The sequence below is a fragment of the Manacus candei genome, unplaced genomic scaffold (genome assembly GCF_025592945.1).
Source record: "Manacus candei isolate 608988 ecotype Guabito, Panama unplaced genomic scaffold, ASM2559294v1 h1tg000037l, whole genome shotgun sequence".
Lineage (NCBI taxonomy): Eukaryota > Metazoa > Chordata > Aves > Passeriformes > Pipridae > Manacus > Manacus candei.
Window position 1 is genome coordinate 9,116,252 of NW_026138085.1, and position 26,100 is coordinate 9,142,351.

The 26,100-nt window shown below is 44.6% G+C and overlaps 1 protein-coding gene across 1 annotated transcript in view; it reads left to right on the forward strand.

Annotated features, from left to right (window-relative positions):
• The first annotated feature begins 3,866 nt into the window (after window positions 1–3,866).
• Window positions 3,867–26,100, forward strand: part of NSG2 (neuronal vesicle trafficking associated 2) — a 35,676-nt gene continuing 13,442 nt past the window's right edge. The window contains exons 1-3 of the mRNA XM_051793631.1: window positions 3,867–4,002; window positions 4,601–4,751; window positions 17,852–17,971. Coding sequence (XP_051649591.1) covers window positions 4,623–4,751; window positions 17,852–17,971 — 249 coding nt within the window. The 5' untranslated portion in view covers window positions 3,867–4,002; window positions 4,601–4,622. The remainder of the gene's footprint in view (window positions 4,003–4,600; window positions 4,752–17,851; window positions 17,972–26,100) is intronic.

Genomic DNA, 26,100 nt, shown 5'->3' on the forward strand with positions numbered 1-26,100 from the left:
GTCTGTCGGACATGGGGGAAGCTTCCAGCAGCTTCTCACAGAAACCACCCCTGTAGCCCCCTCCCCCCCGCCACACAAACCCAATGCATTAATATATTGTGGGAGACTTATTAGAGGAATAAAGAGAGGCATATATTTTTGTTGACAGAAGAAATATATTGTTTATTCCTCTGGAGTCTCATGTTGCTCATATTGCTGCTGTGTCTTATTGCCTGTCACCGAGCTGTGCTGTGTGGGCGGAAATGTCAGACTCTGTATTGGCTCTGCAAGAAAATCTGTGTGTTACTCTGATTTCTCATACTCAGTTGGGTTTGCTTTAATGTTGTCCCTACAGAATGTTCACTTTTGCTGGCAACTTTAGGCATCTCTTTTTTCCATGAAGCATCCTCCTATATAAATTTACTCCTGGTAGTTTGTTTGTTTGCTTTTGAAAGAGGGATTTTGCAAAGAGGTATTTTCAAACTGAAATGGGCCACACTGACCCTAAGTAGTCACAGGGCTGGTTCAGTTTCATGGAGGAAATGGAGGTTTCTGGATGTAAGAGGCTCTGAGAGTTTCAGTATCTCCCTGCACACCTTCCTCCACCACACTGCCAGAATTCTCAGATGGTGCCACTGACACATGTTGCTTAAAATGTGCTTCTACTGTAAAAAGTCATAAGGTAAAAGCAGCCCCTGCTCATCTCTTGCAGGTTCTTGCTGCTGGTACTCAGAACTAAAAGCCTTTTAGCAGGAAAGTGGCTCCAAGTGCCAGTGCTCGAGTGCTGGCCCTGTTGAGCTGCTTTCTCTGGGTTTTGTGGAGTATCTCCAGCAGAGTTAAGCTCTGTTTAGTTATCAGTAGATTTGCAGCTACATGAAAGGTATTTTACAGTGGTAGCAATGCACAAGAGGGAAGGGGATTCACCTCATTGCCCCTTAGCTTTGTTACTCTGAAGAGTATTCAAGTATAACCAACAAAAATTAACATATTAACTCTATGAGCATATCAGTGTGTTCAACGGAGTAGGGATGTGGAACAAGCAGGTAACTTTATTTACAGCCTTATTTTTCATTGTGTAACCACAGTTTCCATAGGTTTGCACAGGTGATTCTGGAAATTTCACATCAGTGTGTTTGTGAATTGTTGCTCAAGATCTCATGTCAGAGGATCTGCTTAGGTGTCACTAATGTAATATTTTGGCTAAGCAGGATATTCATTGCCAGTGTTGATGTGGATGAAAATGATTTGGTTTTCAGATCACAGATGCATCTGCAAGCTATGAAGGACATAATTTTGTTTTTCAACAAAGCACTCATTTGGTAATTACCAGATAAAGGTGGAAAACCACAATGCAATTGTTATGGAGTTGCAATGCACGGATAGCGATAGATTTGTGAATCTCTTTGGATGGTCAAATCACTTCAGATGACATAATCTGTAATATGTTGGAACTTTGGGAAAGAGTTGCTGCAATTGTGCTGTCTAGCTTGGATCTGGAAAGTTGACAATGCCTGGGACGAGACTGGGCTTCTGTCATCATTTGCAAAGTCTGTGCTTTTGGATTTTCTTACAGCCTCATTTTGAAGGTCCTAATGATGACTCTGAACCAAACCATCATCTCTGTGCAGAGCACGAGACAAGGACTTTGCAGGGTGTGTAACTTGCTGTGCATTTGCACAGATCCTGGCCCAGGTGGGCATGGATGGATGATTTCTGGTATTACTACAATATTAAAACATTATATTGTAGTAACTTAATCAGTAATTTTTAGTGAGTGGGTTTTTTATGTGATTCCTCAGACCTACAGAGCACAAGTCCTACACTTTCCCATATCTGTGGGATGCAACCTGCCACCTTTCTTTGTAGGCCTCTACACCTGGTCTAGTCTGCAGCAACCTGGAATTGTAGTTTCAGTGGAAATTCAGTGAACACACCTCTGATGGATTAGATCTGCAGGAGTTCCTACTACTGAGCTAAAGAAATCTTTCCTGGATGAGAACTCCCAAAACCTAATGACACGATTGATTTTTTTAAGATGATTCTGAGAACATCAAAAAGCTACTTGACAAAAATTTATAATGTTCCAAGAAAAAGTTGTTCACAGTTGAGTTTTATTCTTAATCCCAGAAAAACTCTCTTGGATGAAATTTACTGTAGAGGTTTGGTATTAAGCAGAAATGTGGCGGAGAAAATTCCAACCCATTAAATTCCAAGCATTAAAAACTGGCAAAACTATTGGAATCAGGACCTTTAATGGACCATGTAAGGTGATGTTAGTAGCAAGTAGTTTTAGCTGCCTCTCAGCTCTTCCCTCTGTACTGTGAGCAAGCTTTACGACTGCATTCAGCACTTCCCTTTGCTCTGCCAAAATATGGCTTTAAATGAGTTTTCACGAGTCAGTTCTAAAAGGCTTTATTATGGAAACAGTTCACGCCTTAAAGGAGTATATTTAGGTCTTGTGAAACATGCCAAGTAGCAAGCTCTGGAGGCAAATTCTATATTTATAAACAAATCAGGCTAAAGTCATCCCAAAGTATCCTCTGTCTCCAAGTGAAGTATTCAGCCTCACACTGCAGGAGCTGGTGTTTGGGGGGATGCTGGTGGTGGGACTGTGACTGCTCCTGGTGATGTGACACCAGTCTGGCTGCTGGAAATTGGAGGGGAATCCAGTACAAAGCTGAGCAGGGCTGGGGGCTTGGTCCTGTCCTGCTATCCCATCATTTGAGAATCATAGAATCATTAAGGCTGGAAAAAACCGTCAAGATCATCGAGTCCAACCATTAACCCAGCACTGCCAGTTCCACTGCTAAACCATAAGTGCCACATCTACATGTTTTTTGAACACTTCCAGGGATGGTGATTCCCTGGGCAGCCTGTTCCAATGTTTGACTGACCTTTCAGTGAAGAAATTCTTCCTAATATCCAATCTGAAGCTCCCCTGGTACAACTTGAGGGTATCCTCTTGTCCTGTCTCTTGTTGCCTGGGAGAAGAGGCTGATCCCCATGTGGCTCCAACATCTTTTCAGGTGTTTGAATGGGCATCAGAGGGAGAGACTGACCTTTGAGTGGGCACTTGGGAGCCCTGACTGAGGGCCATGAAATTCCTAAGGAGATTGGGGAACCTTCTCTACAGGGACATGGGGCTGTTCAGCCCGGAGAAGAGGAGGTTGTGTGGAGACCTCACAGCCCCTTCCAGGATCTGAAGGGGCTGACAAGGAAACTGGAGAGGGACTCTGCATCAGGAACTGGAGTGACAGGACAAGGAGGAATGGGTTCAAAGTGAAAGAGGGGAAATTTAGGTTAGCTATAGGGAAGAAATGCTTGGCTGTGAGGGTGGCGAGGCCCTGGCACAGGTTGCCCAAGGAAGCTGTGGCTGCCCCATCCCTGGAAGTGTCCAAGGCCAGGTTGGACAGGGCTTGGAGCAACCTGGGATAGTGGAAGGTGTCCCTGCCCATGGCAGGGTGGGTGGGACTGGATGATCTCTAAGATCGCTTCCAACCCAAATCATTCTGGAATTCTATGACATCGAGTGATGCCCCAGTGAAGCAAGCACACAATGGTCGATGTCACCGGGGGCCAAAGGGCAGCAATGGGGATCCCGCCTCCGTGCAGCTGCCCTGGGTCATCTCCACCCTCAGTGCTCTCTGTGCCCAGTCTCTGTGCCCGGGCAGCGCTGTGGAAGTGTCCCAGCTCCCACTTGTCCCTCTCCATCCTTTGTGCCACCGGGACACGGCCCGTCCCTCACGTCCTCCCTCCCGCCGGGGCAGCCGCGGCCCCTCGCGCGGCCTGCAGGGGGCGCCCCACGCGCGGTGCGCGGCGGGGCCGCCAGGGGGCGCGCGCTGCCGCGGCGGGCGGTGCGGGCGGTGCGGGCTGAGGGGGGGGAGCCGCCGCCCCGCCCGCCCTCAGTCGCTGCCGGAGCCGCACGGAGCGCAGGGCGCAGCGCTGTCCCTTCAGCACCGCTCCCCCCGCGGGATCACCGCACGGGAACCGGCCCCGCCGCCGCCTCTCGCCGCCTGCTTTGCAGTAAGTAGCGCCCGCGGAACCCCCCGCCCCGACCCCCAGCCCCGCCGCCCCTGGGGGGAGCCGGGAGGGGGGACCCCCGAGTGCCCCGGGGTGTGCAGGGGAGGGGCTCGGCACCCTCGAAGGGGCTGCAAAAATTGGGGGGGAGGTGGATCAAAACCACCCCTAGGGTCAGTGGGGGATTGGCGCCCCGTCCCCGTGTGCCTGTCTTTCCATGTCCGCTGTTCCCGTGTCCCCGTGTCCCCGGGCATGTCCGTGGCAGTGGTGGTGCTTGGTGGCACTCCTGGCAGTGCCGGTGACATTCCGGGTAGTGCTTGTGACATTCCTGCTGGTGCTGGTGGCTCTCCCCCTGATGCTGGTGGCATTCCCAGCAGTGCTGGTGACATTCCCGGTGGTGTGGGGTCCGCCGTGTCTGTGCTGACAGCTCGGGGGGGGTCAAGGAGTGTGTTTGGGATGTCTGTGTAAGGCAAGTGTGTCGGTGAAGTGAAGTCCTGTTCCCTGGAACCCAGGGACCGATGCATCACCCCACAGCGAGCAGGGAAAGGCAGGAATCCTCCCCTTCCCACTGCCCCCGTGACATTGATCACCCTCCTGGTTTTAGGTCTGGAAAGCAAGGTCCAAGGATGGTGAAGCTGGGGAGTAATTTGAACGACAAGAACAACAAACAACCATCCAACGAAGATGGTTTTCAGACAGTTCCTTTGATCACACCTTTGGAAGTAAATCACCTGCAGTTCCCAGCTCCGGAAAAGGTAAAGCAGAATCAGATGCTGCTCCTGCATGGTTGTGCACACCTATGTGCCCCGTGGTTTTCAGTGGGCTCTGGTGATAGGAACTGTGGCATATTTATTCAATAAATAAAAAGGGGCTATCTTTCATAGTGTGTTTACCTGTTTTTACATGGCAAATAAGCACGCAACTATCCCCCAACTCCTTCCCTCTTCAAACCCTCCCTCCCCTCCCAAATATTCTTAAATACAGCTGGAAAAAGCTTGGTGTGTTTCTCTTGCAAGTGCTGAAGAAACTGAGGAGCAATTTAAAATGTGTTATTATCAGTAAGATTAATGGCCTGCATTGAGAGTAATGTGATAACTCTTCCGAAATGAGCAGCTGTTTTAATTATCTCAGTTAAGCTCCGTTTTCTTCTCCGTGGCTTTGCAAAGCTTATTTGGGCACTGAGGATGCTGATTTCTCTGAGGAGAGTGGCTGAGATCCTGGGGAGCAGCCCAGGGGTTTGTTTGGCCCTGGCCAGAGGACACGGTTCTCCCCTGCCCTCTCAACTCTCTCACACCTGAATGCAACACTAAGATGTCCAGGAATGTGTGTTGGCAATTGGCTGTGGGTTGTGGTTGGGATTTTTTGGATGCAGCATGTACTAGGAAATCTTTTGTCTCTGTTGGTGCAGGGATGATGCACATCAATATAACCTGGTGAGGACATGATGAGACTGTAAAAATCCATATGCCCCAACAGTCCTTACCAAAACAAAGCCTGTCTGCAATGTAGTTCCCAGATACCACAGAGGTGGAGCCAACTCACCCCAAAGTACAGACAGAATGATTAGATCTCACAGGATAATGGAATAACAGCAAAATTAACACTGATGTTTATTGAACATATATCCTGTTTTTACAGTGGTACAAAATGAATTTTCCCTAAATAACATTAGGAGAACATGATGATGGATGTGATAAACCTGCCTAGGTAGACAAACTGTGTTTATATTATGGTAGAGCTGAGCCAACTGCCTTGACATCCTGGAAACCAGGGCTGTGCCAGACAAAGGAGCTGGTTTCATTCTCCATGTGCCTCATGACAATCAGGTGCAACTTTGCTGCATTCAAGGGAGTTAGATTTCCAAAACTATTGTGAATGAGAGGCTAAACCAGCCCTTACCTATGACTGGTAAATAAGATTAAGCAAAATAATTCAGGCAAAGCAGTATGATTTGTCATAGATGTCTGAAAACCTCAGAGGAAACTATAGGTGTGTAAAAGTAGCTCCTTTCATGCCACTACAGATGGCACACTGAGATCACCCAGTGTCACACGGTGTGGAATTTAAATGACTCGTGGATCAGGTGAGACATGGATTACCCAACAAGAATTCTTTCAGCCTGATAAAGTGGTAATGACTGTTCTCACAACCACCATGTTCCAATTGCCTGTTGGTGAACAAACACTGGAGTGTATTGGTCTGCTGTGATTCCTTGCTGATTTTTCTGTTTAAACATGCCTACATCAATAATTCACGTGTTGTTAGGTTACATTACCTTCATTAGCATACATTACTGTCAGTGCATCTACTGACATCCATATTTTTCTTTGCTGGAAGAGTGGGATGTATCTCCAGGCGTGCTGAGCATGATTCAGAACTCATTAGAGTCAGAGGTATTGATTTCTGCAGGCTGTGGTTCAGCTCCTGTGTGCAGCAGGCCTGGAGTTAACGGGCTGGAGATCCCTTCACTAGGAAGAGAGGTTATTTATGATAAAAGCAAAATAATTCACAATCTATTTCCTTTGCTCTCTGTAGAACAGGTTCTGTTGGGGTGAGTTCACTCCAGGGCAGAGGGGCTGTTTAAAGACCTGCTAATAAGGAGCTGAGCCTCAGGTGAAAAGCTTGGGCAGAGGTTAAGTGAGAGGGGGAAATTGCAGCTTTGTACTTAGGAAAGCAAAGCTGCTGCTGAATTCAGTGAGGCTGTGAGTCTGAGGAGGAGTCGACATGGATTTCAAATATTCCAGGGTGTATTCTTGCTTGGCAATCAGGAGGCAAGGTTAAAAAAACTACCTAAAATTGACTTTTTTTCTGTCTTTTCCTGAAACCTGTCAGCAATTGATTTTTAGCCTGGGAGAATGAGAGCATAAGGCAAGGTGTTTTCTGTGCCTCCTGCATAGGATGCTGCAGGAGTGACCAGAGCTAAACCAGCCCTGGTGTTGGGGTCTGTGGGTGACAGCTCAGCAGGGATTTAAAGGCTCACAGGTTTTCTGCAATGCAAACCCAGTCCTGCTGACAGCAACCACAGGGAGGCAATGCTGCCGGCCAGCTCCTGCCTCGGCACTCAACAAAGAGCTGGGCATTGTCCTGGCATTCTCCTGTGAGTGAAACCTAAAAAGGACCCTAACCCTGCTAAATACTCCCCTTTCTGAGCTTCTCTTTGCCCTTAGAAGGGATCTTCTTTTATGAAACTGTGAGCTCTCGACCTGGATCTTAACCTTGGGGTCAGGGCAATCCAGGGTGCATCAAAAACCAGGGCAAGGAGGTTTGGGGCTCTGTCCTTGCTTTGACTTCAGTCTGTCGTAAAGGAGGAGTAGTAACAGCTTCAGATAGTGATCCAAGAGTGCACAAGGTCTGTGCTGAGCAACCCATCTGCTGTTACTGCCAGTGTGCAATAATGCCTTCACCTGCTGTATATTTGCAAGCTCTGTTCATTTATAGACTTTTTTTTTCAGTTGAGTTTTAGACAGCTATATGCAGGCTGAAGAAAATCAAACCTGTTATTTGTCAGATCCTTAAAGCACCCCACAAAGCCTATGGCATTTAAAGACTAAAAATTGTTGTTGAAGGGCTTTAAATACCTAATTTTCCTTCACTTTAAGGATATTTCTGTAACTTGAGTGACTCTCAGCATTAACCTCTGTAGGTGTTTCACCACAGCTTCCATGATGTCTTTCAAAGAGTTTTCTATGTCTGGCTCCCCTTTCAGAGAAAGGATAGGGAGAAAGAACAAAAATAACGAGGCTTTTGCTTATGTGATGTAATCCCTGAAGCCCATCTGTTTTCAGATAGTTCCTTGATTCTAAGAAGTGGGGGGTGGGAGGGCAAAACACTTTCTTAAAGGTGTGCTTAAATTTACTGTCTGTCCTTTTGGAGGTGCTTTCCTAACAGGCTTGTTTCTCAAAGCACTGTGAGCTTAGCAGCTCCCTCTGACTTCCACCTTGATGCTGCTGGAAAAATGCAGGCAGGAATTCATGAGGGTTCAATTTGGGAATCTTTTGTTTTTAAATTAAGGGCCACTGGACTATTTCTTTTTCCACCAAATGAGGATGTTCCCTCCCAAGGCTCGTGCTGTTCCTCCTGCAGCATCAGCATTCTCGTCCTTCTGTCAGCAGTTGTGTGGCTGCGAGGGGAGAAACGTACCCAGGATTGTAATTTCCCCCCTAGGGTGCTAAACCTGCTGTGTATTTATATTTATTGACTATCTTCAATCATTTCCCTTGTCCCCTGTTTTCTTGCTGGGGCAGAAGGCAGAGACAGGTGCTCCTAAATAATTTTTGCACGGCCTTTTTGCTGAAATCCATCCGTATAACACCAGTGACAAGCTCTTGACCTGGCCTTTTATGTATCTGAATCTCATTTCTTCTGATTCAAAAAGCAAAAAAAACCACCAAGCCTTTTATCTTTTAGGACCAAAGGGGAAAAGACGAGGTGTTGCCTTGTTTTCCGACAAAGTGCTTCAGCTGTAATCGTGTCTCTGCAATGATAATGCTGAAAGATGTGCAGCTTTTCAGGGACCATTCTGTTTAAATGAGACCAACAACTGGGAACCCCTTGGTCTCTGGGCTCACTTCAGTGTAATCCACCAGGAAATGCCTCACTTCTGGCAGAAAAATCCTAATTTTACATAACACAAAAGTGCATGAAAGCTATTGTCAGGGCTGGAAAAAACATCCGGCATCTCTTTTGTGGTGAAGACTGCAGAAGGCTTATCATGTGGTCCATTGTTCTTTATTTTGAATGCATCAGGAGGCTCGAGAATTAATTTCTCTAGTGGCAAATTCCTGCCATCCAACCCAAGAAAGAAAAAAATAGATGTAACTGCTCTCTTCAAATGCCTTTCCCGCCCTGTGCTCCTGCCCTTGGCTGAGGCCATGCGTTTACACAGAGCAATCAAGAGTTCCTGAAAATCAGGGGGGTCCCTTGTGTTCACAGCCTGTCCCTGTTGGTTTAACAGAAAATAATGTTTGGTCCTGGCCAGCTGAGCAGGAATAATTAATAGTAGCTGGATGAGTGCTCTTGTACCTCGGGGACTGCTTGGAGCTCTGTCCTGAAACACTGATGTCGGCCTGCCCTCTGTGAAGCCCGGCCAGGCTGAAGGCACACGTGGTTTGGGCGGTGTGGAGCTCGTTTGGAGTGTGTGGGGCTGTTTTCGGGGTGTGTGGAGCTGGTTTTGGGGAGCTGCTGCACATGGTGGGGCCAGAGGCAGCTCAGCCTTCCCCACCAACATCTGGAAGGGCTTGAGATATAGCTGGGGACAGGCTGCTGTGCTCCTGCTCATCTGCTGGTGAGGCTGGAGGGATGGGGCAGGGATACTTATGTGGCAGGTGGAGAAAGGAGGAGTGAAAGGGAGGAGGAGGATGCAAAGGGAAAGAAAGTGTGAATAAAAGAAAGGAAGGGAATAAAAAGACAGCATTGCAAATATAAAGGAACAGCCTGTCTTGCCTTGCCTTTCCCCATCCTTTCCTTTCTCCTTTCTTGGGATACTCTACCTAATCCCCACAAATGCCAAAGTCTGAGCTTCCTCTCCTGTGACATTGTCCCCCTCCTATACTATGCAAATCCATTTGTCCTCTAAATGTGTATTTGAAGGTAAACACCACCTCTGCTTGTTAAGCTGTAATAAATATTTGCAGCATGGCACTCTCTGGCAGAGCAGCGTTTCTGGGGGAACCTTTTTGATGTTGTTTGCGTGTTTTGGACAGCCCTGCTTGTGATTCTTGGCAGTTCATGCTCCTCTCTTTTGGATGTCACTGCTGCTGTTCTGGCTTTCCCCTCACGCACCGACCCCTCCGCTCGCAGGTGATCCGGGGCTGTGCCACGATCCAGGCACTTGCTCACAGGCACCTGGGGCAGCATCCGGAGGCCTCCTGTGCATCCAGATAACATGTTGCTGCTGCACAGCTTCACTTTGAACATCCCAGGATTTCTGTAGCCTGTGCAGAAATCTCCCTCCTTAACTGCACTGCCATCAGTGTCTGAGTGAGGGGCTTTAAAGCCGCCTGGTTTTGTGAGCTCCGTTGCCTCTCTTAAACTCAGTTATGCCTGCGCGGCAATCCCTGGAGCTGCATTCTGCACAAACAGCAGGAATGGACACAGGGAAGGTGTGTGAGGGTATGGAGGTTTGGCCGAGCCTGTTGCAGTCTATTCTTTTCTCTAACATGAAAGCCAATTACTTAGGGTGGAAGCATTTCAGCAAGACTGTGAAATGAACCCCACATACCAGTTACTGACTGGTCTGGAAAGGAAAACTGGGCTGCATCCTTGACTGGTGTAAATCAGGGCAGTTTAGAGGAAATCAGTGGAGCTCTGCTAATTTACCCCTGCTAATTTACCCCGGCCAATTTGCCCTCACTACAGCTGAGAGATTGATTCTTTTGTCTGCTTTGCTAAACCTTCTCCTGGATGAACCTACTGAAATCAATTTTTGTCACCCCTTCCCAGCCTCCTGTGGGTTCCTGCTGGTTACAGTCACCTAGGGATTTGCAGGGAGACTTAGCTGGATAAATTCCAAGCTCCTTTTGTGCTTGGAGCCCTGCCTTTCCCTTCTCAGCTCCTTTCAGCTCCCAGCACAGCCTTTGCATTCTGTGCTGCCTTTCACTGGTGATGCCAGGGCTGATTACATTTGCTGTCTTTGTCCTTTTGTGATGTTCCTTATGCCTGGAATATCCTCCTGGCACTGATTCAGGAGACCACTTTTTTCCTACCAGCCTCTGTGAAACTCGTTTCCAGCACAACACCTATTAGATGAGGGGTAAAAAAAGCAGAGTACTGACCCTGGCTTTCTCCACTGACTATGGATTTGATCCAAGGGACCTTTCTCTTAAATTTTCCTCTTTTTTTTGCCTTTTGCTGCTTGATATTTCAGACATGTTGTGTATTCAGATAGTGACTGGGGTGCTGTGGGCACTACCATTACATACATCCCAAATGCCAATTTTAACACTAACCTTTGGGAAATCTGCCTGCTGAGATGTGTCCATCCTATAGATTTGGAAGCATAGCTGTCTATCCCATGGGAAGGGACATGACTATAATTATTTGGGAAAGTTTTTAAAGACCTAAATCTCTAAAAATCTGGGAATTTGCAGCATGGTGTTTGCCACGGAGTCTGAGAATACTGGTTCACATTTTCCAGTGTGTCCTGTTTCTAGCAGTAGCCAGGGCAACAGTCAGAAGGAGGTACAGGAGATGCTACGTGGAGCTGCTCATGCCTAGCAATGTTTCATCCTAAGCCTGCAAAGAAAAGGATTGTTTTAAACCCTGAAACATGATTTTTCCATCTCTTCTCCTACATTCTTTTACTGCTAAGTATTTTAACTTAGCAGTATTGTGTACATCTCATTTGCTCTTTGAAGCTGGCTCTGTGTGAGGATTAAGGCTTGCAGGTCACTGGAGAATTCTGTGTGAGCAGGTGGTGAATTTTGGCCATTCCTTGTCTTGGAGCTCAAGGAGAGAGAACTTGCCTCAGTCGCAGTGGGTTTAGTGCCAGACTGGAGGTCACGTTTTGCTGTCACCAGACACCTTGGGCAGGTGCTGCATGGGGGACTCAGGCTGAGGTCCTGCTCAGCTACTGATGCTCAGTTTGGTAACAAAGGCAAAGGAAACCATGACATTGGTGCCAGTGAGGAGTTTATATTTTTCCTTCTCTCTCTGCAAGGAATGAAGAAAGGTGTGGAAAGGAATGAAGCTGAGTCTCATTTTCATTTAAAAGAGAGCCTGACTAATCCACATGGATACTGAGTAGGGGTGTTACAACCATTTTGTGGGACTACAAAGTCCAGCTTTGAACTCAGAAGAAACCTTTCTCCTTGGTAGCAGAAACACATTTTGTTTATCTCTTCTGTCAATCCAACAGCCACTCCGAGTGAGAGACTCTTCATTATTAATAATCCCAGGAAGTAGTATTTTAAATTTTTATGGCTTGTGCTTTGCAGCACCTGAACCACAATATATTACATGCACTGTGGCAGTGAAGTGGGAATTACAGCAGGGCAACATGTCCTTTTCCAAATGAATAATTTAAAGTTTTCACAATGCCTGTTATGTTAAATATTATTACTCATTTCTTCAGGGAAAACCGTAGAGCTCAAACGCAAATATAAAGTGGCAATAAATGATGTTAAGTTTAGCCAGTTGGACACAAGACCCAGAATTCATATCAGTTCATTTTCTGAAACACTTACTTCATCCCTTTGCAGGAAAATCCTTTTTAAGGTTCCATGCTTAATGCGATATTTTTCCATTTGTCACATTTCACGTCTACTCTGCTCCTTCCTCCTCAAAGCAAATGCTTTTAATATAACCCACTTGGTTAGAAGCTTGCTTTCTTTTTCATTTCAGAGTTCCAAATCTCTAGACTTCCCAGCACTCTCCTACTGTTTACCTTCTCAAGGTTGTCAGTGATGGATTTCCTGCTGGTGTAGGCAGACTCTCATCTGTTGTTTCTCATCTCAGCACACCTATAATTTTCCAAAGCATCACTACAGAGAAGATGTCTGGTCCTGCATTCATTACAGTCAAGGAAAGGTTTCCTATTGATTCCAGTCATGGCACTAACATTAAGCCTGGAATAATAAGTGCATTTAGGTTTAGGACTCAATAAATGTATTAGCAAACAGTATCATTACAAACGTCTTGCCTGTGTGGAGCAGTGTGATGGATATGGCTTGTGGTCCTGTCGTGTTGGGGTTTTATAGCTTCCACAGGCCATTCCCTACAGACTGCTTTGAGCTCTTCCAGAAGAATGAGGGATTGGAATGAGGAACCAGAAGATGCAAGAAAAAGAACAGAAAGTCAAAACCTTTCCAGATGTGGGGAGTGTTATTACATCTGCTGACCTAGGATGGCTGAGGACAACTCTGCAGAGAGCTGCCATTTTCCATAGAGCATATGACTTCCTTCCCATCCCAGTCACACTTTGCTAGCCCTTAATCTCACAAATGTTATATTTGTATGGAAAATCTGCTGGAGCTACTATTGTCAGTCATTAATGAAAGCCTGAGAAACACGGTGCACTGTAAGTAGCAGCGACCTGTGGTCTGAACTCCTGACTCTGCCACCAAATGCTGGTGTGACTCAGCACATTACTGAGGTTCTTTTTTTGTCCTTTTTTTCCCTCCTCCTCTCTCAGTAATATGGGATCCTGGGGTCATGCTGGTGTGCACAGCCCTTGAGCACTTGACTAAGAATTCCCAGGATCCCCTGCCAGCAGCATTGGAACTGGCTGTGGGAAGGTGCCTCAAGCCAGTTGAAGCTCTGATCAGCCAAAGCACTTAAATGCACTGTTAACTTTAAATATCCAGCTAATCCTGCTGATGTTAATAGGACTACTTGCATGCTTAAGTGCTTTGCTGAATTGGTAATTAATTAGTTCGAATACCAGATAAACCTGGTTAAGGAGGAAGCTTCAAGGACTGCAGTGTGGATTCCTGTCATTAGATTCCTCTTTTTGGTGGTCCATGGAAGCCCTTTTCTCTCCTCCGGTATTCTTACAGTCACTGGGCAAACCTCATCTCGGAGGCAGCTTTCAAAGAACAGTTTTATATCAGATGTAAAATGAAGAAAGTCACAGGTAATTTATTTGTGTCCCCTTTATTGCATCTGCCATAAACAGCACAGTCTCTGCAACCTAAAGGTAGATGATCTCTGGGAGATGGTGTGAAAACTTTTAAGAACAGGTCACAGCAGCAAGTTAATTTGCAGGGAGATCCCCTGAGCTATATTCACCTGGGCTCCATCCCCAGTTCAGACTGTAAAGGGCTACAGAAGGGCTGGACTAAGCTGGCAGGGAGGCTGCTCTCTTTGGTGGACAATCACAGCACACCAGGTGGGTCACAGTTATGAGCTGGTGCTGATTCAGAGCCTAGATAACAAAACACAGAGGCTGACAAGTGTCCAAAAGGGTTCTAAGGGTTTTTATCCAGCAAGCGCAAAGGCTCAGGCAGTTCGAAGAGCTGTTGGGACTGCTCTTGCTTTTTAACATTCATTTGCAGGTGTGCAGGTTGCTTCAGAAATAATAAAACAATAAATAAAATAAATCATAATAAAATAATAATACAGTAATTCTCTACTCCAATAAGCTTATGGTTAGGGATGCCAGCTTAGACCAGCCAGACCCTTCTCACCAGGAGGACTGAGTTAAGACAAGCCTGGTGGAGCTGGCAGCAGGAACTGAGAGCTCAAGGAGACAAGTGAAGAGAATGGGCAGAGAGGTGTTTCTGCAGTGGGAGTGGAGAAGAGGCTTATTGTCTTTTTTGTGAGTATTCTAGAGATTACTTGACCATTTAAGCACCGGTTTGATTCAGTTTATTGTCAGTACTCAGGAGGCCCGAGCACAGCCAAGCTGCTGCCAATTCTGGAAGTTGCCCCCTTACAGCAGCTCGTTTCCAACAGTGAGAGCATGCCAGGGAAGGGAACGAGGAGATGAGCATTTCTTTCACTTCAGTTTGAATTGCAGCCTACACAGGAGCCCAGTTTTATATTCACTTCCACTGGTTTCAATCCAGAGTGACTCTGCCCAAGTCAGCAACGCTGCAGAACCCACAAGGAGAGGGAGTGGGGGTCAATGTGTTTGCTGTGGCTTGTAATAAACGCCGGTAGCTCTCCCAGGAAGCCTGTCCTGGTGTGAGATGAATGTACCTTGTTTGCATGGAAACAGTGGGATCCTGGGCTGGGCTGGAACTGCTCCGGGGCAGCCGGTGATGAATGAACGCTGATCATTGCGCCGACTGTGGAGTCAGGGGGGTTTTATTACTCCACATTCAACAGCAATTTGGGTAGCATTGCTGGAACTTTACTGCTAGGAATTTTTTTCTCACTGACAAAATGGAAAGAAAAGGTGAAAAAGGAGTGATGGCAGGGAACGGTGAGGGTGGGGAAAGCAGAACCTTCCCACCCAGCTCAAACAGAAAACTGGAAAATGAAAACAGATCAACCAACAAAAATAATAATAAAAAAATCCAGTAATGCTTAAAATACAGAAAAGTTTCTTTGTAAGATTATTATTCCTTTTCTAAATTTGCACTTTTAACTTTGCAAGAGTTTGCTCAGGGTGATTTATTTAGGCTACAGGGGACTGAGCAAGAGGTAGCTCTTTTCTTCTAAATGTACACCCCATGTCCTCAGCAAAATTGCATTTTTGTCATTACTGGCACAATATTGAATGCTTCCCCCCCACTGCAGGTTTTCAGTTTTCTCTTTGACCTTTGTCATTTGATTTCTGTGCTCTCCTTTAAAGAGGAGACCTCACCGACTGCCCTGTCTTTCTGCTGAGTAGTTCCACCAGGTGTCTGACAAAGATACTTCTGGAGAGTAGACTTTTAGCTTTTACAATGCCAGAAGGTATTTAGCAAAGGTACTTCTTACCTCTTCTGCTAAAGGTTTTTGATACCTCTGCAAATTTCTCTGAAAAACACTGACCAGCAGGATGACTCTGGCTCTGTGCACACACATTTCACTGCTGGCACAGTCAGCAGATTGTGCTTCAAGTAGCTTCTGATCTGGCTGGGGACTGAGCTTGGTTATTTATTCACAGACATGATAGAATTGCTACCGGACCTGAATCGGATGCCTTCTGAAGGGCTGTGTGGGTTTATTTTCAGCCTCATGCTGTATCCCTGCAGACAGCATAATTCAGTCTTTCCAGCTTATAGGGTATTGGTTGAATGTAATAACAGTGGAAAAAATACCCATAAGAAAACTGGTGTTGATGGCAGAGAATGGAAGACAATTAAATTGTATGTAGAAACAAGTAAGGTTTTAATCTGATTTTCTTTCTTTTATTCTGGCTTCATGGTCCTTCCTTAAGACCCAGTGCTAGAGTTTGTGAAAAAGCCCTCATGTAAATTTAAAAATTATGTCTGCAGCTAAGATTTATACCAAGCAGGAAGCATGAATTTGGGGGAGTTGGATATTGTTTGAAAACAGAATGACTGCAATTTCTAAACACTGGTTGGCAGGTGTTGTTGGCTGAGACTCTGTAATTTTCTATACTGGGTTTACAAAAGGCCTGCAAGAAGACTGGAAGGCTGGCCAGCTGCATGAGTCCTGACTGCACTGGCCTCCTTTTGAGGGAGAAAATGAGGTTATTGCTTGTTTGAAACTCGGAGCTGACCTGGGCCAGATGGTCTTGGTTGGAGAGTGAGCTTTGCCTTATTTTGGCCGCAGCGTGCTGGACATAGTGGGCAAAATGGGGTTTGATTCAGTAGTAGGTTCAGAGCAGTGCTAGGATTTATCCCAAACCTGTCAAATCAAGCTTGTCCCCATTTGTCATTTCCCGTCATCTGTGTTGTGCCATCTGAAACCCTAAGCTACAAAATGCTGATATAAATGTATTTGAGTGGCTTTTTCTCCCCTCTTCTTCCCAAGTCTTAATATTGCAAATGCTACTGTAATAAATACTGTTGAGAGAGATTCACTGAAGGATGTAAATATTCATCAGTCTTTAATGATTTGCATTTGAATCCAGAAAATTGGCTTATGACTCCTCACTGGTTTTCTGTCACTCTGATTTTCACATGCATTAAGTGCAGGAGGATTAGATACCTGGGGTTCTCTTTGGTCCAAACCAGACTTTGCTGTCTTCATTTGGAAATAAATCCTTGATTAGCTGGGAACTCAACCTTGTGCATCACTTAATCTTTTTCAATCCTTCACAGTGTTTTTGTTTCTAAGTAAGGGCTTTAGGATCACTCTTGTCACTCTGGTCTGGACCAGCCACCACTCCTGCAGTATTTAATTTTCACCAGGCTGCACATCCTGCAGCTCAGAATGGGGGGACCAAAAAGTAGAAGTGTTTGCCCTGGGATTGAGAGCTGCAATGTTCTTTCCATCCTTTTTTAACCTCCCCAAACCTTGCAAACCACACCAAACCATCAGCTGCTTTTTGGACCTTGTCCCTGGGTTGGGAATCCTGGGCAGAAGCTCAGCAGTAGTGTCTTCTCCAGGGATGAGCTCCAGGTCTTGGCAGTGCTGAAGATGAGCCTATTTTGTCTTCTTTTGCATTTCCCAGCAGGAGTGAGACCATGTGGATCTCCTGGAATGCTCTCCAGACACTCTTTAGCTGCATGGGCTCATGGATGGGTGGTCTTTCAAGATTCTCCTCCATAATGGGTTGGATACACTCACTCCTCTGAAGGGCTGTTCTGAGTACAGCCCTGACACTCATCCCCTCTGGGAGCAGTTGGAATTAGCTGTTACCTTCACTGTGTTTGCAGTGGGTGCATTTCACCAAAAATATTTAGGGTCATTCTAGATCACAGTTAAATTCAGTGTAGATTGACAATGCAACAGAGGTAATTTGACCAAACCCTCTTAAAAGCCATTTACAGTTTCTCCATTGGCATAAACCACCTCATTTTTGTAAGATTAATAGAACCTGGATTAATCAGCAACTGATGCAGATCTTCAGGGGAAAACCCCAGGTGATAATATCAGATTAATATTGATAATCTGGAGCCTGAATGAATGAGACATCAAATGGCCTAAATTTAAATTGGCTCCAGTTGAGCTTGATAGGCTGGAGCTTTTAATTAGTGAAACTCTTCTTTAGGATGGGCTGTTACTGTGCCTGTTGAACACAATATAAAAATTAAATGCCTAGTCCTAAACAAAAGTGGGTGTGAAACATTTTGCTGTCAGCTATTTTAAGACTCAGTGTGATAAGCTCACTGTCCTAGTTCTGTGTATCTGCCTGACTGTTTATCTGTCTCTCTTATTCGTGAGGCTGTGATGAGCTTGTGTTAATTTATGGTGCTTGTGTAAGTCCAGGGGATGGTTTATATAGGAAAGCTTAGATAACAAATCCAAAATGTTTTGTTCTGTGGGCAGAAACCTTAAAAGTGTTGATATTTTCCAGGTAATTGTGAAAACAAGAACAGAGTATCAGCCTGACCAGAAGAACAAAGGAAAACTCAGAGTGCCCAAAATTGCTGAATTCACAGTCAGCTTCACTGATGGTGTAACAGAAAGACTAAAGGTAAGAAATGGTTATTCTGCTGCCTTCTAATGCAAATGCCATTCATTGTAAAACAACTGAATCAAAGTGACAGTAAAGACATAACAAATTTAACAATTCACTCATCACCAGGGTCAAAGAGAGGTTTATCTGCATGAGTATAAATCTTTTTTTTTTAGGATGGGCATAAAAATACCTTCTTAACTACATCTAAAGTAGGAAATCCTTTTCTTTCCCAGGAAAAATTATAAAAATATTTACAAGCCCAAACTGAAAGTAAAACAAGTTTGAATCTCCTTTCTCCTCAAGCTTTTGTGTTTAGAAAGAATTTTAAAAAATCACAGTGAATGTTGATTGAAACAGTTTGTTTCACCTTTTAATTACAACCCTCTTCACATTTAAAAAGTTATTATTAGAGATTTAAAGCCACTTGAGACTGCATAGAAGAAGAGATATTAGAGAAGTATCCAAGCATAACCTGCCCTGTAAGCAATTTTGATTCACAGGAATTGGAATTTTCTGATGGAAAATGTTTCCTTGAGAGGTTTTCAACAGGCTCTACTCAAACGTGGAAAGAAACTCATGAATTATTGAGTGCCCTGAGTTCCTGTTGACTGCAGCATATTAGAATGGCTCAGTTCCTCCTAAAATTAGACTCCAAGTGTGTAGCTGCCAGTATTATCTCCCTTTTCATTGGAAGACCTGGTGCTTTTCCTAAACCCAAGAGCATGGCAGTGATAAAAATGTGAGACCTAATTTTACATTTTCAAAGTCAGAGGAAACACCAGTGATTTGAGTAGAAAACACAGAAAGTAGGCAATGCCTGGTTATAGTCCTGCTCCTTGGAAAACTCAGATTGGACTTAGAAATTTTTGTGAAAGGGTGTCATTCTCAACAACTAACAGGAATTGACTCAAGGAACTGTATAGTCTTTCATTTGCCCAAATTGTTCTTAGTTGCAAGAAATAAAGAAGTTTATTATAATTATTTTCTAGTAATTTAGAAGAAAACCATCACTTAAAATTGCAATGTGATACAGGAAAAATTGTTCCCATTCATCCTTGATAAGCTTCAAGATAAGGTTTGTTCAGCTTATTACAAGGAGAAATGTTTAGCTGCTCTCTCCTGAAACACTACAGAACTGTACCATTTCTGTTTTTTCCAGAAATTCACTTACATATATTTTACAAGGATGACTCTTGCTTTTATCCAGCATACTTAAAGCCATAATTTATTCTTAAAAAGTGTGTGAATTAAATTTTATAGGTTCTTGTTTGGTTTTTTTTTAGTGGATATCACGTTTTGATTTAAATTTACTTACCAGGGCCTTACATGCTTTTGATTTTGACTGAATTCTTCACTGATCTTATTGTGTGTGTACTGTCAATTTACCACCAGTGGTAACTCCCCATTGGTGTCTCTAGTAAAGGGAACAGTGAATTAACCACAGTTAAATCCCAGTCTTGGAAACCACAGCAGACATTTTCCAGTGTGAGCAACATACAAATCAAAACCAGACACAATGTGCCTGAGAAACAACAGTAAATGTAGAGTCTCCTGGAAATGATCTGTTGGTTTGGGAGCTCCAATAAACAGCATTGTTGATGTTGTAAGTAGTGGTGCCTCACTGGGTGTTTAAAACTCAATCCTGCAGCCCTGTAATTTTAAAAAAGCAATCAAGAACATCTCATCCTTACACACTGAGTTAATATATAGCTCATCCACTGCTATGGATAAATCTCATTTCTTCTTCTATAGAGTATCTTATTTTTCCTATTCTTGAAATGCCCAACTTGCTGTTGTATTCAGACCTCTGCTTTCATGTACATTTTCCTCTCTCCTTCCTGTTTTGGGTGCAGTTCTCCCACCACTCTCTCCCGGAGGCTCCAGCTGGGAGCACAGCCCTGGCAGAGGTGTGAGCTGCCTTCCCCTCCCTGCACTCTGGGAGCTGCCAGTGGGAGCTGGGCCTCTTCCTCTGCAGCCTGGCAGCATCACAGTTTCATTTTTAAACTATTTCCTTTCCCTGAAGTCCATATGATTTTCATTCTCTGCTCTTCAATGTCAACTTATTAATCAGTCAGCCTCCCATCTAATACTGGATAAGACCATAAGCCTCTCTCAGCCTGCTTTTCATAAGGCTTCCATGTATCCCATTAAGTTTGTAGTATTATTTCCTGACAAAAGTGAACTAATAGGTAATATTTATTACCTTTTGTACTTTTTTTTTTCTTACTGCACCACATTTTTGTGCCAGTGCATATTGTTAGTGAAGTTATTAAAAAATCCTGCCCTCTGGTTATAAGCTGGCCTATTAGCTGGTACTGATGAAATCATTTTACATTTGTTTTCTGTAAGAGGGAATTATAGTAAATACTTAACTTTTATGATCTCAGTTTGGCTATACTTTTAAAAGCTTTGAAAAAGATGATATAACTGATCATCAAACTTCCTTTTTTTGGCTGGTTGCTTTGTATAGGCTCCTAAGTGTGTGGTGTGTTGGAAATACCATCCACAACGTCTTGCTTACACGCTGAGGAAAATTATGAGCTGGGCTGTTGGTATCTGTACACTGGCAGAAGCAGGGAAACCATCCCATTCAATTTTGCAAGAGAGATGATTTCAGAGAATTTCACAGAATCACTGAGGTTGGAAAAGACCTCCAAGATCATCGAGTCCAGCCTGTGACCCATCCCCACCTTGTCACCCAGACCAGAGCACTGAGTTCCACATCCAGTCATTCCTTGAACACCTGCAGGGATGGGGACTCCACCACCTCCCTGGGCAGCCCCTTCCAATGCCTGACAACTATTTCCATGAAGAAATTCTTCCTGATGTCCAACATGAACCTCCCCTGGCCCAGCTTGAGGCTCTTTCCTCCTGTCCTCTCACTGGTAGCCAAGACCAGAGCCTGACCCCCACCTGACTCCAGCCTCTTGCCAGGTAGAAAATGCTGGAGGGAAAGGCCAACAGTCCATCCAAGTGTAGATGAAGTATAGATGGTCCACTGGTTTGGTGCATTCCAAGTGTGTGAGAGCTGTATGGGAAATGATGTACAACTGGTGTGAGTCCACAGCAGTGATTAATTAAGGGTTTTCCTGGGGAGCTGTTTTGCTTCTACAGCTCTAATGATCTGTGTGTGAGAAGCAACATCTCAGAACATGGTAGTTGTATGCTGGGAAGAGACAGGAGAGTAAAGGGATGCAAAGACATATTCAAGAGGTCCTCTCCTATCTGCTACTGGAGAATACAAAGTGAGATGTCTCGTATTTTATTTTTCACCCAAACGGTAGAATTATTATCAATTCAAACAGAAATGTGGCAGATTGAATATCATTAATGAGTGTGTGTGTAAAAATGCTGCTGGACTACTTATGCCTGTGCTCCCCATCCACTAGTAGCCTCTCTGGAGAGGTTTATAACGTTTTTGATTCAGTCTATGACTTGCCTTTCTCTTCTCTCTACTTTTTGTCAACTGGTATGGGAATATTCTCAGGGAAGAAGGAAACTCTCCCCAAGTTCTCGGGGTTTTTTTTGAGTCAGGTAGCTGGTGACCAGAGGCAGGATCCAGGGAATGGCTGGAGCTGTGTCAGGGGAGGCTTAGGTTGGATATCAGGAAAAGGTCCTTCCCCCAGAGGGTGGTCGGTTCCCCAGGACAGTGGTCACAGCCCCAGGGCTGACAGAGCTCAAGGAGTGTTTGGACAATGCTCTCAGGCACATGGTGGGATTGTGGGGATGTCCTGTGCAGGGCTCTGTTGATCCTTGTGGGTCCCTTCCAACTCAGGATATTCTGTGATTCTGTGATATAGAAGAGCAGGATATCTGGGGGAAATTTTGGGACCATGTGAACCTGGCAGCAAAATCCACAGATGCCCTTTATTCTTCCTTTTGTGTATCTTTTATTGAAGAGACTAATGAATTATTAGACAACTTTCTCACATGAACAAGCCAAAGCCAGAATTTAAGCTTATGCATGCATATTTTTCAAACATCCAGAATAGCACAGATCTGAGCTCTTTAATTATCATAAAGAAGAGACTGTCCCTAGGCAACGGTTCTTATTCCACACTAGCTCTTCCAGGAATTTGAGATAGCTCCTGCATCTTGTCACATCCCCTAATAGATGAGATTATGATTCTCTATAGCTCAGCACACAGTGTCCTGAAATTTTGACCAATTAGGCTGATTCTTCAGCTGGATGAGTCACCCTATGCATACTTTATAACAAGTGTTTTAATAGTTGTGTGTAGATGGGTTACAAGAAACTGATGTTAAAATAGCATTATGGTTGAGCCATCCATACGTAAAAGAAATTTCTTTTATCGTTTTACTTCTCCACAGAGAAGCAAAGACAACATTTTTCTAAGCTGACTGGCAGTGATTCATAGACCTTGCCTTCTCCAGAGTGTTTATACCTTTAGAGTGTGTTCCTCTCAGAAGTTTTTGAACTGCAAAGATCTTTGCAGTCACGCTATATTCCGAGGCTTCCCAGTCTGAAGGGGAACGGTGCCTGGTGTTTGCCTTTCATTCTGCTTGCTTTGAAGGCAGCTCACGTTCCTCCTATTCTTTGCCATCCAGTGACAACACCGAGGTGCTTTAGAGAAGGTCTGCAAATGTGATGACTCTCTCTATGATTCCTTTGTGGGATGACAGGTCTAACCCTTTGCATCTGAGGTAGGGCTTACTGCTTCTTTTCGCCAGTGACATCCTATTTTACAGCTCATAAGAACAGTCTCTCATATGTGAGTATCATCATTCCTGTGAGTTTCTGCCCTTATTTCTTTCTCTCAGTACTGAAAAGAGATCAAATGCTCTTTTGCTTTTCAAGCAGATTATCCATCAAATGGAGTCGTGTTACTTCTGGAGAACAGGATTTCCAGGGACTCCTTTTCTCTTCCAGCCAGTCCAGATAACACAGAAATCAACCAGAAGCATTTATTTATTCAAATAGCAGCAGAAATGGTACTGGAGTGGTCTTTAAGTGTAGGCTTGTGGACTGTTGGGTTGACACATGTAACTGCTGGTCCATTACTGGTTTTACATAAATTGGTCTCTTTATGACATAAGTAAGTGCACATACAACCAGTCTGAGTCCTTTATCACTAATTGCCACAGAGCTATTCATTATTTTCAGGGAGACAATGATTTACTGGGTGATAGTTACCTACCATAGTTACCTGACTTCACAAGTCTTCAACAGTTCTTTCCTTTTCATGGATCATTTTTCTTAAGGAAGTTGAAATTCTCAGAGTTGGAATAATTAAACTCTGTACTTGTCTTTAACAGAACAAGTTGAGTGTGGGTGTATGGGGGAGAAGTGGAGATATTTAAGATGTTTTCTTACAAGCAGTTTATCTACCTGGAAAAATCATCTGCAAGTATTGATCATTACTTCGGTGAAGAAGGCTGTGAACTTCATTCTTCTTGCTACAAGTTGGCAAGGTGTATTTTCAGAGTCACCAACTGTGTAATCTGCTCCTGTTGAGTGTGCAATGACAATCTATCTCTTATCATTAGATCAGCCCTCTCCTCCCTCCACTCTGAAACTGCTCTGACACATGCAGATCCAGGAAACAGTGGATGTAATTATTCCCCACACTTTTCATCAGGTTCTTAAAATATAGCAGAACCCATTCAAATGTTGCTGTTATTGAAATGCTCATACTGAAACAATTATTCTCCTCTGACCTAATGTGAAGGATTTAGAAGAAAATTGGTTTGTGTCCAGCCACACCCTGCAAACCAGACATTGATGCAATAATTGTTCATTATCGAAACCAAGCCAATATCTGAAACACTTGGCTCCTAACTGAGAAGGATTTTTCTGGGTCAGGGCCAGGCCTTGATTTCCTGTTGGTAGCAGCTTTGCTAAGTGGAAGATGCTTCCTTTGCTTCCCCCACTGGAAGGTGACCCAGCAAACCCACGGGTAATTCAGTTAGATCTTTTGGGAGGACTCCCATATAACAATTTAGAGGAAAGGAAGGTCCTGGGCATGTGTGGAGGAAGGTGGGGAGCGGGTCTGGATCGTGTTCTTCCCATAGGTAGGATCTGGGACATAAGCACAAGGAGTCTTGTGCAGTGTCTTGTGCAGTGTGGTGAAGAATTGCTGTGTGACCTCTGGCCTGCCAAATGCCTGCACCTGAGCCTGGCCGTGGGAAACACCTCCTTTCCCTCAAATCCATACATTTCTCTGCCTTCCCACCGTGCCCTTGTTTTCAACAGGCACATCACTGCAGCTGTGTAGGTGGCAACTGTCCCTTGCTCTGCTGCACACACACACAGAGCCCCAAATGTGGCATTCCTCTCTTCCTGCTCCTGTTTCCAAAACTCGCCTTCCATGCCCTGGTTCCTGCAAACTTCTTCATGGGGTGTTGTGTTTTCACCTGTAGACTGTTGCTGTATTCTGATAGTTCTTCCTCTAACCTGCAAAGAAACGAATCCCAGGAAAAAAGGTGTGGGGCTTTTCACTGTGCCCATTCAATAGCCAGATAAATCTAAAGTCTCCTATAATTGTTGAGTTACCACAGGGCAGGAGTAACTCATGGAGAAAGGACTCCTCTGAGTACGAGCAGGACAATTTTCTGTACTGCTTTTTAATACTAACAATAACAGTGTTACCATGGCGACTGCCACATCACATTGGTTATCTGGGAGATGCAGAGTGGCTGCTGAAGGATCCCATTACACTCACTAATGTGAGTGGTGCTCCAGGGAGGGAACATGGGCTCATGCACAGAGATTTTTCTCACTTTCATGATAATTGCTGCTGTGGCTGAGATGTTGTTTCCAGGTTGCACAGCACTTGGATGAGCCAAGTCAGGAGAAAAAGGGACAAAGCAGAGGAAAGCCAGAAAGGTGGCAGGCACAGGGGAGCAGTGGCAGTAGCACTGGGGCTGGTGCAGTGCTTTCCTGTTGAAACTTGCATTCAGAGAGGGGCTTGGAGAGGTGTCAATATGAAAGGGTTAATTTGAGTCCCCAGGGAGTGATTTGGAGGCTTATTCCCTCCCTTTGGGAGTTCTCAGCTGTCATCAGGACTCTCCTTTCCCACGGGCTCGGAAGCAGTGGGCATGTTCTTGCGGGGGTGTCAGTCAGCTCCCACTGCACCAAAGTCTTCTCAAGACAGCGGTGGAGTCACTTGTTTCTGGAGCCCAAGCTTTGCCTTATCTTTGGAGGTTGAATATTTCCCAGTGCAGTGCAGAAGGTCACAGTTTCTCCTTTCTGAAAAAAACACTGCTCATCCCTGCCTGGCCTTCTATCTGCTTCTGTCTAATGCAATGTCACACCTGTGTGGATTCAGACTCTCACTTGTGGTGTGTATGCAAGTGAGAAATGTTGCTCATAATCTTTCTGCCTGAGCTCAGAAATCATTCTTCTCCTCTGGCTGTAATGGGAAGAGAAGAGAACAGGTCATATCTGTCCCAGTTGGCCTCACAGGCTGCATGGAGGCAGATTGATGGAGCCATTTGTGATCATCAGTGGCACTTTGGAGCTGTGAGGGTGAACCGAATGTGGATTTGTGGCTCAGCTGCCAGAGAACAGATATTTCTGATCACATCCCCAGGTATGACACTATAAACCCTTCAAGGTTCCCCCTGTGGATTTTGTAAGAGTTCCCAGCTAATACCTGGCTTTGTGGTACAGGCAAGGTCCCAAGAATGTTATGTCCATGTCTAAAACATATGCAAGAAAAGTATATTTTGATATAACTACAATGCTCTATACAACTGACTTAGGGACCACCTAACAGAGCAAAGAAAAAACCCAAAACGTGGCTTTTATATGAAATGGATCATTCCTTACAGTGCATTCTTGTTTTATATTAGATTTTACAGAAACACACACAGACATACTTTTTTGCAAAGTCAGGAAAACCCTCCGAAATATATTTTATTTCTGCCATCTGCTAGCACTACTAGAGTAATCAGCTGAAGAGATTTGTTTGTGGGTTTGTTTTTTGTTTTGTTTTGTTTTAATTTAATTGATTTTTGGAGAGAAGAAGAAAGTTAATTGTTATGCAGAAAATGTCTAAAAATGGAAGTCACAGAGAATATTCAAATGCCTATGGGTTTGTGGGGTAGACCTGCTGGAAACCCTGCTTGTTGGGTAATTTACTTGTCAGCATTTGAGGTGAAAAGAAAGATGCTTAATGCTG